The sequence below is a fragment of the Phacochoerus africanus genome, chromosome 1 (genome assembly GCF_016906955.1).
Source record: "Phacochoerus africanus isolate WHEZ1 chromosome 1, ROS_Pafr_v1, whole genome shotgun sequence".
NCBI classification, from domain to species: Eukaryota; Metazoa; Chordata; class Mammalia; order Artiodactyla; family Suidae; genus Phacochoerus; species Phacochoerus africanus.
The window spans coordinates 24,833,415-24,848,571 of NC_062544.1; the positions used below are offsets into that span (position 1 = coordinate 24,833,415).

General features: G+C 49.6%; 1 protein-coding gene across 1 annotated transcript in view; it reads right to left on the minus strand.

The window, feature by feature from the left end:
- The window catches only part of SLIT3 (slit guidance ligand 3), a 670,365-nt gene that overhangs the window by 119,547 nt on the left and 535,661 nt on the right, over positions 1 to 15,157 (minus strand). Inside the window, exons 10-12 of the mRNA XM_047784155.1 lie at positions 13,775 to 13,846; positions 7,043 to 7,114; positions 2,906 to 2,977 (exon numbers count right to left, since the gene is read on the minus strand). Coding sequence (XP_047640111.1) covers positions 2,906 to 2,977; positions 7,043 to 7,114; positions 13,775 to 13,846 — 216 coding nt within the window. The remainder of the gene's footprint in view (positions 1 to 2,905; positions 2,978 to 7,042; positions 7,115 to 13,774; positions 13,847 to 15,157) is intronic.

Sequence of the window (15,157 nt, forward strand, 5' to 3'; positions counted from 1 at the left end):
TACTAATACTCTGCAAGACGGAGAGAGGAGAAAAAGCACAAACCCCTTGCAAAAAGCCCAAAGGAGAGGAAATTTCCCAGACTACCAGGGTATTCTAATCAGAGCCTTCTTATCGGAGTGTCTCCAGTCTAACAAGGAGAAATCCAATCTACCGCAGGCCAAACGCTAAATTAGATCTAATCAGGACCTGCTTTCTAACTGCTCAACAGCAGGTCAAAGCCCAGGGACGGCTACAGTTGCTGGTTCTTTCTGGAAAGGGAGCTGGCCTGAGATGTGTCAACTCTGGCTCTCAAAAGAAAGGGAGATACTTTGTCTTTATTCTCAGCGACCCAACTCCATCTGCTCAAACTGGTGAAATTCACCTGAGCTGCCTTCCGGGACCTGTTCAAAGTCCTGTTAGTCTAGTCATCGCACAACTGCTGTCAGCTCCAAGTTGGGATATGTTTCCTTTTTAAAACACATGTGTTGGAGTTCCTGCTGTGGCGCAACAGGATTGACAGCATCTCTGTAGCGCCAGGACACAGGTTCAATCCCCGGCCCGGCATAGTGGGTTAAAGGATCTATGGCGTAGGTCGCAACTGCAGCTCGGATCTGACCCCTGGCCTGGGAACTCCATATACCATGGGCAGCCAAAAAAGAAAAACCAAAAAAATAAGAATAAAAAAACCCCCATGCATTTATGGAATCTTTGCCACATGCCCTGCACTACGCGAGGCACTTTGAGGTTATGTTTCTCTTTAATGCTTCAAGGTAAAGGCACATACCTTTCCACACCAAAACACAGATTATGAAAGAATATTCACCCCAGCCCAGTGCAATACAACACCTCCACATCTGCCTCCAGGCCATGCTGTTGCTGCTCTTCTTGCAAGGGATTAATAGCTACAGTTAACCGGCCTTATGGTGGCAGTTATAACTTAACAATTTCGTTTCTTTGCTACAAGCAAAGAAGGCCATCTGTGAAACCCCCAGCTCCCTACAGAGCCCTGGAGTGTCATGCTAACAAACAGCCACAAAGACCCACTGAGGATTTTGACCTTTGAACATGAATATGTACCCAGAGATACACAAAGTGAGACAGACATGGAGACAGAGAAGGGCAGGGCTGGGTGGAAAGGATGCAGAGGAAAAGATACAGAATTTTCTTTCTCAGCTTCTTTGAAACAAGCCTGACTCCCTCGGTGATGGATGCGCTGCCTGGAAACTAGCTGGGCATCTCATCCAGACATGATTCACATTCTTTTTTTTTTTTTTGGTCTTTTTAGGGCTGTATCAGTGACATATGGAAGGTCTCAGGCTCGGGGTCGAATTGGAGCTGTAGTTGCTGACCTACGCCACGGCCACAGCAACACAGGATCCAAGCCATGTCTGTGACCTACACCACAGCTCACGGCAATGCCAGATCCTGAACCCACCGAGTGAGGCATCAAACCTGCATCCTCATGGATACTAGCTGGGTTCCTTACCACTCCCTGATTCACATTCTTGTATTATCTTAGGAGAATCTGTCTGTAGTTGAGTCTTACAGGACATGAGAAGGGTAGGAAGTAAAGATGTGAGAAGTAAAAGCTCAAAGAAAAGTCTCACTTCCTTTTTCTGGAAGAGTCTTTGGGCGTCAGCACGTGGGATGCGTTGTTGCCCACCTTCTTGCATCCTCCCTTGCTCCCAGCCACCCACCCATCCCGAGACGAGACTTGACACTGTCTGCAAGCTCATACCCAGCTTCTCGTAACTGCACACGGGAAGCAGGGAGGCCCCTTCCTGACTGCCTGTGACTCGAGGTGATTTTACAATAGCACACGTCTGCACACGTGCGTGCACACACACACACACGCATCGCTACTCAGATACACGCCTCTGAGAACATACATCTTGGGCTCTTCAGAGGGCTGGGAACCTTCTGAGCCACAGGGCCATATAAGCTCTACTCCAGCTTCCACACTTATTTTGCTGTGTGACTGAGGGCAAGTTATTTACCTCTCTGAAACTTGGTATTCGCCATTGCTCACAGGAAACTACCAATAGGAACTGTCATGGTCATTGAACAGACACGGACATGTCTGTGCATGGGCGTGCTGTGCGTGCGCGCGCGCACACACACACACACACACACACACACACACACTCTCCCTATACCCACAGTACATGTGTGTACCTCCTACGGCTACCTGATCACAAACCAGCAAACCAGAGATAATGCTCCCTGTTCATAAGATCTTAAAATACGGGATGAGCAAAACTACTTTCCTTGCCTCTCCACATCAGAGTTCAATTATCTTCTTCAAACATTTAAGCTCAAATGACCAGGATGAAATAAATGCAGATAAATAATCCCTGAGCTTAAAATTCGAGGCAACAAATCTTCCTTTAAATTAAATAAACACGTCCCCTCTCAGCCATATCTTACTCAGCGAGAGTCACACCGGTGACTGATGACGCTCTTTTCGAATTATTTCACTACCTCACCCCTGCCCTTCTTCAAGGTCACATGTCTATCGGCAGCTCTGTTTCAGCTCTAGTATTGCAATACAACGCATGAATATTTTAGTTCCCTAAAATGTGAGCACATCCCTGCAAGATGCATCCCTTTGTAGGATTCAACTCTGGCTTAATTTCTAGACACTCCCCCTGCCCACCAAACCCGAGGTTACAGTGATTCATGCTTGGGCCAGGCTCCCCAGCTGAATCATCCAGGTTTGTTCACATGGACCTTAGCCTCCCCTGCCAACTCCCTGGCTCTCTTTCTACCAATGAGAGATGACAGAGGTGAGTGGTAGAAAAATTTTTTTTCCTTTTCATGAGCATAAAGTCAAAGGAAGACCTCTATAGAGCATAGTTCCAAGTTAGCCGGAAAGAGCCTGGAAATAGTTCCAGAGACACAATTAGTGACAAAGTTTCTACTCACAGCAGCTGCAGGGACACCAGCCCGTCGAACAGTCCCTTGGGAATCTCAGTGATCTTGTTGCCATAGAGCACCCTGGAAAAGAGGGGCGAGGACAGAGGTCACTGCGGATGAGAAGCCACTGGTACCCATTCATGAAGGCAGCCATCACTCCGGCCAACTCTAGGGGGCATCTCAGAGCATCGCCTTCCCCAGTCCGCCTCATCCCTTCTCCTCGTTGAGACAGTGGGCTAGTGCCATGGTGGTGGTGGGGGGGTGGAGCTGGAGAGGCAGGCTGTCCGGGAGGCGAGGAGAAATGGGCTCCACCCTGTTTCACTCCTGGGCAGCCCAGCTCAATAAATAATCCACAATAGGAAGCCGCAGTCCCTCTGTGGTGTCTCCTGGAGCTGCTAATATGACTCACACCCCGGCAATAAATAAGACGTGTGGGATGCTGGCGGCCCTGTGCCTTCTTGTCTTCAATGGGTATTGATCAGGCTGAGCCCAGTCTATAGAACGTTTCCTTTTAATATCCTGTTGCATCCTAGGAATTCCTGAGCTGAGTCCTTTAATCATCCATCAAGACAGGGCTTTGGGTATCTGGGGTCCTATCCAGGTGGCGAAAGGACTGCTGAGTCAAGGACTGGCTCTTAGGAAAAACTAGGGAGAAGGAACTGTCATCACGGTCACGGTGGCTTCTTTTTTCCTGTCCTTTGAGCTCCAGGAACCAAGGAACTCTGAATTCTTTTACCTTTCTCTCTTTCAGCCTATAGCGTCCCTCACACTGCATCTCTAATTCCAGGGTTGGTCTGTGGTGATTTGCGAGCCTTGGGGAAGGAATCTACTGGGTCTGCCCCTCCAGCCTGGCACCCAGTGGGTGAGGCACAGGCAGAGGGGACACTGCTGGCCTCTCTCCGCTCTCAACCACGGCACAGACTTTGCTGATCTCTTGGGTCCAGGCTCCTCCGAGATGGAGGGAACGAACTTAGCGAAGAAGGATTTTTTTTAAAAATTCCCTCTCGAGCCTTGGAGTGCACTGAATAAACACTAAGGGCCAATCCCCTCTCGGATTGCAAATCTGGACTGTGATGTACCTTTGAGGAGGCAAAATATTAGGATGAGGAGATGGTAAATGGGGGTGATAAACCCAACCCCCCCATTTCCCAGACACCACCAGGAGGGAGGTGTGAGCGCCCCGCTCAGCCTGCGGGCGTGTTTCATTAATGTTTCAACAAATTAATGACTAAATAAAAGTCAGCATGACGGCTCAGGCTTACATTTGTAATTCATATGAATGTCCCACTGCTCACTGAGCCAAATGCACTGTCTGCTGTCTCGGCTGGTGTCAGAACCTCCAGTGCAACAGAAGCTGGCTGGGTGGCGGGGCTGGTTGAGAAGAGTCCTTGAATCAAGCGTGCGTCCATACGGGACGTCTCTATGTCTCAGTGGGTCGTAACCACTCTCCGGCAGGCTGAAGCAGGCTGGGGCTCCACTTCGGAGAGTCTGGGTGTAGACCTGCCTGGCTTTGCCCCCACATCTTTTCTTGACGGCCTCTTCTCACCTTGCAGTTCTGGGCTCAAACATCTCTTCCTTGGGAAGCTTCTCTCAAATATGTTAGTTAAGGTTTTTTGTTTTTTTGTTTTTCGTTTTTTTGTCTTTTTAGGGCTGCACCCGCGGCATAAGGAGATTCCCAGGCTAGATCCTAGCTGCGTCTGTGACCTACACCACAGCTCATGGCAACGTTGAATCCTTAATCCACTGAGCAAGGCTGGGGCTCGAACCTGCGTTTGCATGGATGCTAGTCAGAATTGTTTCCGCTGAGCCATGAAGGGAGCTCCTAGTTAAGGTTTTTGTGTGTTTGTTTGTTTATTTTACCACCTGTCACCCTATTTCTATTTCTTCATCCCTTTTCATTGTGTCATGTTACTTACTTCGACATTTATTTATTTTAAATGTTTTCTATGCCTCCTCCACCAGTTCCCTTGAGTATAGTTTCCAGGAGTGTAGTGACATCATGTGACATGCTCATGGCTGGGCCAGAGCTGGAAACTGAACAAGGTCTAGCACAATACATACGGATGGAAAGAGTGCAGGAACGGGTGTGGGGTAGAGTCTTTCCCACCCTTTACTTTGGTCACTCCTGACTTTAGATGGGGTGTGTTTGTGTTCAAAGCCCCATGAGGCCAAGGGTCCTGTCTGTCCAGTTCACTGCTACGTTCTCAGTGCCTATAAGGTGACTCAGTACACAGTAGGCATCTACTGAGAGGATGAATGCATCCACGGGGGGCGGGGGGTGAGAAGCACTTCACATCAACAACACCCCAATATATTTCAGAATTGGCTAGCGGCCTGCCAATTTCCTGTCTGGCAACCAGATTTTGCATTTCTTTTCCTGCAAGGCAGGGGGCATCTCCCTGTCATGGACCGTTCCCAGATCCCAGCAGAGAGCAGCCAGCCAAGGGGACCAGGGGAGTGGGGGGCAGGGGTGGGATCCCGGTGGCAGACGGCCACGCTCCCTTCTCCTTTGTGATCTTCAGCACAATAAGCAGACACTAATCTCACACACAATCCTGTCTTTGATGTCCCGGCCAGATGTTCTACCCGATAAACGAAACTAATTTACTCTGCCAGCAGCAGGCAACAGCTGAATCAAGAGACTTCCCTGTCTTTAGCCCCTTCCCAGTGGGACAGGGCCAAGGGGGCGGGCATGTGTATCTTGGTACCTGGCCACTCATCAATTAAACAAACAGGTTGCAGAGAGAGACAAAGCATGGCCGGCTTCCCTCTGAGCATCGTCATTTTTCCCCCGGGGTGGGCAGGTCACCAAATAATATCAACTGAGGATACCTCTTCTGTATCTTATGTGACACATTTCACGTTATCTCAGGAGGCAGCAGAGCATGGGTTCTAGAGTTAGACTGCTTGGGTCAAAATCCTGCCTCTCTCACTTGTTACCGCGGATGGTGAATAAGTTACATTTCTTTTCTTTTTTTCTTTTTAGGGCCGCACCTGCAGCATATGGAAGTTCCCAGGCTAGGGGTGGAATCGGAGCTGCAGCTGCCGGCCTGTACCACAGCCACAGCAACTCCGGGTCCAAGCTGCATCTGAGAGGTACACCGCAGTTTGAGGCAATGCCAGATCCTTAGCCCATGGATGGAGGCCAGGGATCGAACCCACATCCCTGTAGAGACTATGTTGGGTTCTTAACCAGCGGAGTCACAATTGGAACTCACAAGTTACATTTCTTTATTGAACAGATTTTTTTTTTTTTTTGCAGAAATATCTATGTGCCAGGTACTGTTTGAAGTGCCAGAGATTCAGCCGGGGTCAAGAGAGTAAAAACATCTGTCTGCGTGGAGCTTAGATCAACCAATTTCTTCAACCACTAAAGAGAGGGGAGGATAGATTCTGTATTTTAGGTCCTTGTGAGGATAAAACTTGCAAGCCTCCTAGAGTAGTGCCTGGTGTGCAGTAAGTGCTTAATAAATACTGCCTTTGCTGTTGTTACTGTAATCATGAATGTGCATCAGGCAGGAAGGGTGTCACCATCCCCAGGGGGAGTCACCAGCAAAATCAGGGCAAAGCTCCGTGCCTTCCTGCCCCCCAGGGTCTCTGAGCTCCCAGGGGGTATGGCTTCGGTTCCATCTATTGGGCTGCTCTAGGGTTTCAAAGTCAAAGAAAGCAGAGGCTTCTAGAATGGGCTGGATGCTTTCTCAGAACAATAGCCAGGAGGTTGGTTTGGAGAAAAAGCCTAAAATCAGAGGAAGGAAATAGCTCCTCCCTGGACAAGGCCTCACGCACGGGGAAAATGCACACATGATAATCACCATACATTCTAGTTCTCCTCCGTCTCCCCAGACAGTGCTGCCGAGGCGTGTGTGATGGCGGGGGGGGCTGTGTGGTTAGAAGGGAAGATGCATTCGAATTAGAAGCCAATAACTGGGAAGGCTGCCGGGCACTTAATCAATAAAAATAATGCATTTGGGTTGTAGAAATATTCCCCGAGATCAATTTCCCCCGAAGAAATATTTGTTTCTTTTACCAGGTTGCCACAAGTGTGTAAGGGAACATAAAACCTTGATAAACACCTCCTGAAAAATACGGATGCCTTCCTCTCCCATCCCCCACCCCCGCCCCCCTGCGACCCTGCTCCCCACTTACAGGGACGTGAGCGATTTCAGACCCTGGAAGGCATCTGCGGCAATGTCCGAGATCTGATTCTTGCTGATGTCTCTGAAAACATGAATGGGAGAGATCTGAGATCACAGCTCAAAGGTGGTCGTTCCTAGGTGTGGACCACGCATTTCAGGTGTGCAAAATGGGGATGAGGATGAATTCATCGCTCGTGCAATTTATTCATTACGTGGGAGCAGGGGCTTCAAGATCATTCATTTCAAGTGCCTCATGATGAAATCACTATATTTGTGTCACTCTTCTTGGCTTTCAACAAAAGCCGGCCCATGGCACCTTCACTTTGCCAAATATCTATGCACGTGTGAGCCATCGCTTTGCAGGTGGGAAATGGCACCCAGTCGGAAGGGTGCCTTCTTGTAGGTCACAGAACCAAGCAATTATAGCAAAACCAAGCAGAAGCCAGCCTCGCCCAAACACAGCCCAGGGTTCCTGTAGGCTTCATTTCCTTGCCTCATGCCTTGGCCAATGCATATGCTTTTCCCTAAGAATCCTGAGTCATTTCACCTCGCCAGTGACTTTGCCTCCTTGACCTGAATGGAGTTTTTGAGCGGTGATTTAAGTGTCTGGTTCAGTGCCCCTTCCAGGCTGGGTGATGTAAACATATCACGAGCTTCTCATGGGCTGGCTTGGGGACGTGGGCTTCCTGCTGGCGGTGCTCCTCAGACAGGGCCAAGCTCAGGTCAGTGACGACCAAGGCTCTGGGAGACCATGAGTGGGAAGGATGCTGTGTTTGAGAAGCAGCTAACCTGGCCTCGAAGGTGCAGAGGTATCTCTGTGACCTGGAGGCTGCTCATCCCTCTGCAGCAGGCGGATGACTTCTGAGCACCTGCCTCCTGTTCTTGCTAACCACACTTCCCCAAGGGGCAAGACCCCTGTGAAGAGTCATTATATGGATATTTTGTGTTTTATATTTACACTATAATGTTCAAAATGCAAGTCCAACATTTTAATATTTGTCAACTTGCTTTTACAAAGCTAAATCCTAAATTACTAAAAAGAAAACAAAAAGAAAAGGGAGTCATTAGCTCAGGAAGGTCTCTGCTCTTCCATCCCTGGAAGGGGAGTCCTCCAATTTTTAGCTACAATGAACTTCCGGTTTCTTTTCTTTAACAAAATAAATCAATGGGTCTTTGCTTTCACACAGAAGAGGGGGAGCTGGGGTCTTGGAGGGTCATTAAGGAGGAGACAAGGGACTCTAAGAAGAAAGCACACCTTAGCAGATTCTTAAGCAACTGCCTCCAGCGAGGCCAGATCACTCCAGCCCCCTGCCTCTTAAAAGTCCAGGACCGGCGGGTGTGCGTGTATGCGTGCGTGTGTGTGTGTGTGTGTGTGTGCGCGCGCGCGTCTATTTCTCTCCTCCTTCTAATAGGCTTCAAAAGGGCTGCCCGGCAGTCTTTGCCTCGGCCTCTGCTCCCTTTCCTCCCTGTTTCCAGGGCCTGGAAGTTGAAAGATACTTCACAGGTTAAGGTTTCTTAGGCACAGCTGTTGAGTTTATCCCTTTAGCTGGTGGGATCGCCTCTAACAAATCCACAGATCGCGCTCGCAAACTTGTCAGCTTACACCAGGCTTTTCTTCAGAGCTCCGTTTTTGTATAAGGGTCTTAACAAGCAAATGCCCCGGATTATCCTAATCTTGCTTGCCCTTGGCGTGGCTGCCTAGCACGGCATTTCAGGCAAGCGTGCAGGGTCCGCGCTCAGATCGCACTAGTGAGAGCGCCTGTTTTTCCTTTTCTTTTTTCTTCTTTGCTGACATCCCTAAGGTCCTTACACTTCTACTATGCACGAAGTTCTGTGACCAGTGGGGAAGCCCTCTGCTTTAGCCTTGTCAGGGCAAACTGGTTTTCAGGTCATGACTTAGACTTTTGGATTCACTCTTTTCTAAGGGGAGATGTTTTGTGGTTGGGAGATGCAGGCGAGTGGAAACGGGAGAAGAGATAGTTTAGCTGGAAACTGACCCTGGTGGCCACTTCCTCTTAGTTCTTAATTCTACAGGAAGGAAACAACAGCTCTGAGAGGTGAAGGACCTTGAGTCACCAGTGACCTGACACAGCAGTTTGGGTACAGTGCTGGCATCTCAAGCCTCCTTTCTATTTCACTATGATGGGTGCAGAAGGTGGTGGCACTGGGCAGGAAGGCAGTCTGGGGAAGGCTTCTGTGCCCACCCATCTCTGTGCCTAACCCTTCCTGGTCCATATCAGACCTGACCCCAGGAGTCTAGTTTGTCCTTGATGACCAGTGGTTCTTAAGCCTCCCTAGGGTGTTTATTATTATATTATTTTGCTTTTCAGGGCCACACCTGTGGCATACGGAAGTTCCCAGGCTAAAGATTGAATGAGAGCTGCATGCTGGCCTATGCCACAGCCACATCAATGCCATAGCAATGCTGGATCCGAGCCTCATCTGCAACCTACACCATACTCACAGCAACACTGGATCCTTAACCTACTGAGCGAGGCCAGGGATAAAACCCGAGTCCTCATGGATACTAGCAGGGTTCGTTATTGCTGAGCCACAACAGGAACGCCTCTAGGGTATTTGTAGAAATGCACCACAGAGAATCTGATTTGGCCTGCTGGGATCTGGAGTTAGAAATCTGCATATGAAACAGATTTCTGGGTGATTCCCAGGCAGGTGGTCCCTGGGTCATACTTTACACCCCAGCATTTCAGAATCTGGTTGGTCTCCAACCGACTCCAAACCCCTGGGTCTTATAAACTGGATGGAGAGGGAGTGAGTGGCCTTGGCAGACCGTTCATAACAAGGGGCATGAATTCCAACGTCTATGAGGGTTAAGTGGGGAATATAAGCATGAGATAACAGGAATTGGTGTAACTTGGGGAATATTGCTTTACTCAAGAGTGTGGGGTAAAAGAACTCAACACACATTTTTTTTTTCTTTTTTAATGGCCAGACCTGTGGCACAGGGAAGTTCCTGGGTCAGGGACTGAATCCCAGCCACAGCTGCAACCTATGCCACAGCTGTGGCAACACTGGGTCCTTAACCCATGGTGCCACAGTGGGAAATCCAACACTTTGAAAGTTTGGCCTTCAAGGGTCACTGCTCCCTGTTCTTTTTTTGTTTTCTTTTATTTGCTTTTTAGGGCCACACCTGCAGCATATGGAGGTTCCCAGGCTAGGGGTCAAATTGGAGCTACAGCTGCCGGCCTACGCCACAGTCATAGCAACGCCAGACTGGAGCCTTGTCTGTGACCTACACTGAAGCTCATGGCAATGCCGGATCCTTAACCCACTGATGGAGGCCAGGGATTGAACGTGGATCCTAGTTGGGTTCCTTATTGCTGAGCCACGATGGGAACCCCCTGTTAGCCAACCATGTTAGATGGGGGATCCTCCTTAGCGCCTCCCACTTTCTCTACAAATGGCTTCTCTACCTTGATACTAGTTTTTACCTGGAAGTATTTTTTTTTTGACACTAAACTGACTACTAGAAATTCGTTCTAGTCAAGGACAAAGCTATTCATTCAGGGAACATTCTTTTTGGGTTTTTTTGTTTTTGTTTATGTCACTGGAGATGAGAGGAGGATGTGGGTCACTCACCATTGAGGGAAAACTTCTTTCTGTGCTAATATATTAGAGATAAAATGGTCACATAACCAAGGTGGAATTCACACTTAGGGTGTTAAAATCTGTTTGCACAAGGACCCTACTTCTCCCAAGCACTTGCACTTCAGGCTGGGTTTCTTTTCTTTTCTTTTTTTTTTTTTTAATTTTTCTTTTTCTTTTTTCAGTCTGGGTTTCTGAAGTTCTGTTAGCTGGAAACATTTTTAAGTGGTCTCTCTTCCCTGCCACCATCCCCTTGAAGCGGGGCGGGGAGGACATCATAATAAATATCAAGAGCATCAAAAGTGATCAAAAATTAAATTCACTTCCCAGGTCGTGGCTCAGAGGGTCTTATGAATTTTGAATGCACAGATCATGGCAACTCCAATGGGCTGGCGAAAGGACAGTAAAACACAGCCACGCTCTAAATTACCTGGACTTCACAAAAAATTAGAGCAGTAACTTAAATCATGCAAGAGCTATAGGTTGGGGCAGTGACTGAACTTGTCATTTTTCACTGAAATTACTATCTGGCTGCATAATCAAGCTGGGCTTTAAAAATGAATTTGGTTGGGGGAGGGGGTGGGTGCCCGGAGAGTGAGCTGGGGAAGCAGGACGAGCAGGAGATTAATGGCCCGAGGTTTTAAATATTAAGGCCTATATTTATACAGCTCCTCCAGCAGGAATGCTGCCAAGGGGAGGGACAAATACGTGCTTAGGGCTGGCGCATTATGTTGGCTTCTGCTTCTGGCCCTATACCAGGAGAAAATCTTGTTTGATTTGGATTTCCAGGGAGATGGGAAGTTGGCTTTCTGAGATCTGAGGGTAAAGCCTACCAATGCCACTGTTTCGTGAGGGTGTTTATTTTTAACATGAAAGGAGCCAGCAGACACTTAACCTCTTTAACGTAGGTCCTCCTAGGGAAACCGATGAATCAGCCTCCAGCGGAGGGAACAAGACCAAGTCCATGCACGTTTCTACCTGCCCTCTCTCTCCTCTGTGGGGAGGCCAGAGAGAGCAAGCAAGAGCAATGAAAAGAGCATTGCGATTATTGGGCTGTAATAAGTGATGGTTTTTTTTTAGCCTGGAAAATGGACAAGAGTCTCCGTCTGAGGTTTTTAGTCTCCATGAAAGCAATGCTTGGACTGTTTTTAAATCTTTTTTTTTTTCATAAGGTTCTGTTTTGTTATGCATACATTTCTTTTTTTCAAATTTATTTTATTAATGTGGAGTTGATTCAAATGCTGTGTTAATTTCTACTGTACAACAAACTGTTTCAGTTATCCAGATATGTACATTCCTTTTCAAAATCTTTTCCATCATGGTTTATCACAGGATATGGCGTATGGTTCCCTGCGCTGTCCAGTAGGACCTTGAGGTTTATTTATCCTACCTGCAGTAGTCTGCATCTGCTAAGCCCAAACTCCCTTTCTACCTATTAGTCCTTTCTTTTTGTTTTTTTTTTTTTGTCTTTTTGTTGTTGTTGTTGCTGTTGTTGTTGCTATTTCTTGGGCCACTCCTGCGGCATATGGAGATTCCCAGGCTAGGGGTCTAATCGGAGCTGCAGCCACCGGCCTACGCCAGAGCCACAGCAACTCGGGATCCGAGCCGCGTCTGCAACCTACACCACAGCACACGGCAACGCCGGATTGTTAACCCACTGAGCAAGGGCAGGGACCGAACCCGCAACCTCATGGTTCCTAGTCGGATTCGTTAACCACTGCGCCACGACGGGAACTCCTATTAGTCCTTTCTGAGTCCCATCAGCCTCCCTTCAGGGCACCCCGCCCTCTCTGGGTGACTCTCAGAGCAGTGCTCAGTGAGGTCACGTGATGGTGGCAGTCATGTGATGGGGATGCTGATGCTGCCGCCATGGCAGGGATGAGGGCAGAGAGGCTCGGAGGCTGTCAATGGTGCAGCCGTAAGGAAGGTACACCCCGGCGTGAGAGCCACCAGGTACGGATAGGACGCAGTGATGGCGTGATCCTAGATACGGTGGTAGCGGGGATGCTGGGGAGAATCACGGGTGAGGGAGGCTCCAAGGCGTCTTCACTCACTTGGAATAAAGTCCCTGCCAGGGTCTCAAGGGCCCACAGGATCTGACCCCGACCTGCCTCTCCAGGACGGCCCCCACCACTTTCCTCTCCACTCGCTCCCTTCCTCCTCACTGTGCTGCGAGCCACCCATGTGCCCTGCTGAGAGCTCCTCTAGACTCGCCGCTTCCTTCCCTCGGGTCTCCCGCCCATGGGGGCCCTCACGGGCCAGCCCCCCGGAGGCCACCTCTCCATCACGCGCTAACCCCTTCCCTTCCTTAGTTTGACTTTCTGGTGCTGATGAATGTCTGACATTTATTTATTTATGTTTTCTGTGCTCTCCCACTTGAATATGCAAGCCCCACGAGAGCAGACTTCGTTTTCCTTCGCCCTTGAGCCATAGATCCTAGCCTGGTTCTTCATACACGCTGGACGGCGACTAGGAACTGGTTAGATGAGTGTGTGCACGGTGCTCGGGGGTGGTGGTGAGGGTGCTGTGCACTGATACAGGCAGGGCCCTTGTCACAGCTTTACTGAAACGCCTACTTTTGGCCCATATCCCCAAAGCCAGGGGACAATAAAAGGGTGAGATGGGTTTAGGCCAACCCAGGCTCATCTCCCATACAGATAATTTTTTTTTTTTTTTGCTTTTTCTTAGGGCTGCACCCACAGCACATGGAGCTTCCCAGGCTAGGAGTCTAATTGGAGCTACAGCTGCCGACCTATGCTACAGCCACAACCACGCAGGATCCGAGCCGCATCTGCAACCTACACCACAGCTCATGGCAATGCCAGATCCTTAACCCACTGAGCAAGGCCAGGGATCAAACCTGCAACCCCATGGTTCCTAGTCAGATTCATTTCTGCTGCGCCACGACGGAAACTCCCCCATGCAAATAATTTGACTTCACTCTGCTTGGGGAGGCCCTTACTTCACAGGTACCCAAACCCATGTGAATGGCACTTCTGGACCCTCCTGCCAGGCTTGGGAGACGTTCTGGGTCTGATACCGAACCCCCTCGCGGATGGCGATGCAGCCCCTCATCTGGGCACCCCCTCCCGCAAGTGAAAACATTTGGGCTCATTTCACCCCAGGGGAAACTCACATTCGCTTCAATTTCTTGTACTGGGTGAAGGCTCCAGCAGGGATGGATTTGATGGAGTTCTGTTCCAGGCGTCTGAGAAACAGAGCAGAGAAGAGTCGATTAACCATCCACTTGTCAACAAGCGGTGGCTGGTGGCTTCCGGGTGGTCTCTCCCATCATGGGGCACCCATCCTTGGTGGAGGGGGGCCTGGTGAGCACTGCGCAAAAGCCAGAGACGCATGTCCTGGGGTGCAGAGCACCCAGTCAGTCCCAGGTCTAATGTTCCTGGGAGAAACCCAGAAAGGATGACTTCTGAGGATATGTGCTTCCTGCCTATGGGAAGCCGTCTTTGGGGGCAGCTGCTGTCTCCAGAAAATGCTGTAGGAAGTAACCAGAGCAATAACAAAGTCAAGCGGATACAGGGAAGGAGGAGCAGAGAGAGATGCGCAGATGGCAGTGCCTGTCTGTCATGGAAGCGTGTCACCATTCAGGTAAAAACGCAACTGCACTGCTGCCGCCGTGCTGTACAGGCAGGGACGACAGCGACTAACTTCATTTCTAGGCTCCTCCTCTCTTTTTTAAATGGAGGTATAATTGACATAAAACTTTATATTAGTTTCAGGTCTACACCCTAACGAGTCCATATTTGTTTGGATTCTCCAATTGGCTGTGCCGATATGGTAGAGAAACAGCCTCCCAGTGTTCGGGCTCCCAGCCTGACATTCATCACACTGGCTCCGAGGGCCCCAGAGGCCCTGACTGGACCACTCCCCCGGGGCTGCTGTGACTTTACCGCCTTACGGACTTTGCTGAAATGCTTCCTCTATTGCTCTGGAAACAACAAGAGATGCTGCAAGCCCAGGGCCCAGAACTTCTGTGGGAGAGAAGGAGCCGTGGGGGCGAGGGTGGGGGGTGGGAGCGAGCCCTTCCATTCTGATTTTCTTTTCCTTTCTTTTTTTTGGGCTGCCCCATGTCACAGGGAATACCCGGGCCAGGGATCAGATTTGAGATCAGACCCCAAGCCGCAGCCCGCAGGGATCGAACCTTCATCCCAGCGCTTCCCAGAGGCCGCCAAACCCACGGCGCCACAGAGGGAACTCCAAGCCTTTTCATTCCTTATGCTTTCATCTCTCAAATGACTCCCCGTCACCGAGAACAGGTGTGGTGGGAATCAGGCCTGAGCGGGAGGCGGGGCCTCTGTTGGAGGTGATGAATGATGGCTGGGTCCAGGCTGAGGACTCAGCAGCTCCTCCTCATCCATCTCCCTTCCCTCCGAGGTGTGGAGCTTTTCATCACCTCCTCATTTGGCACAGATGATCCCCAAACCCTCAGCTGGGAAGATGCAGAAAAAATGGAGTGTGTGTGTCGGTGGTTGGGGGGAGGGCTGGGGGAGCAGACGGAAGA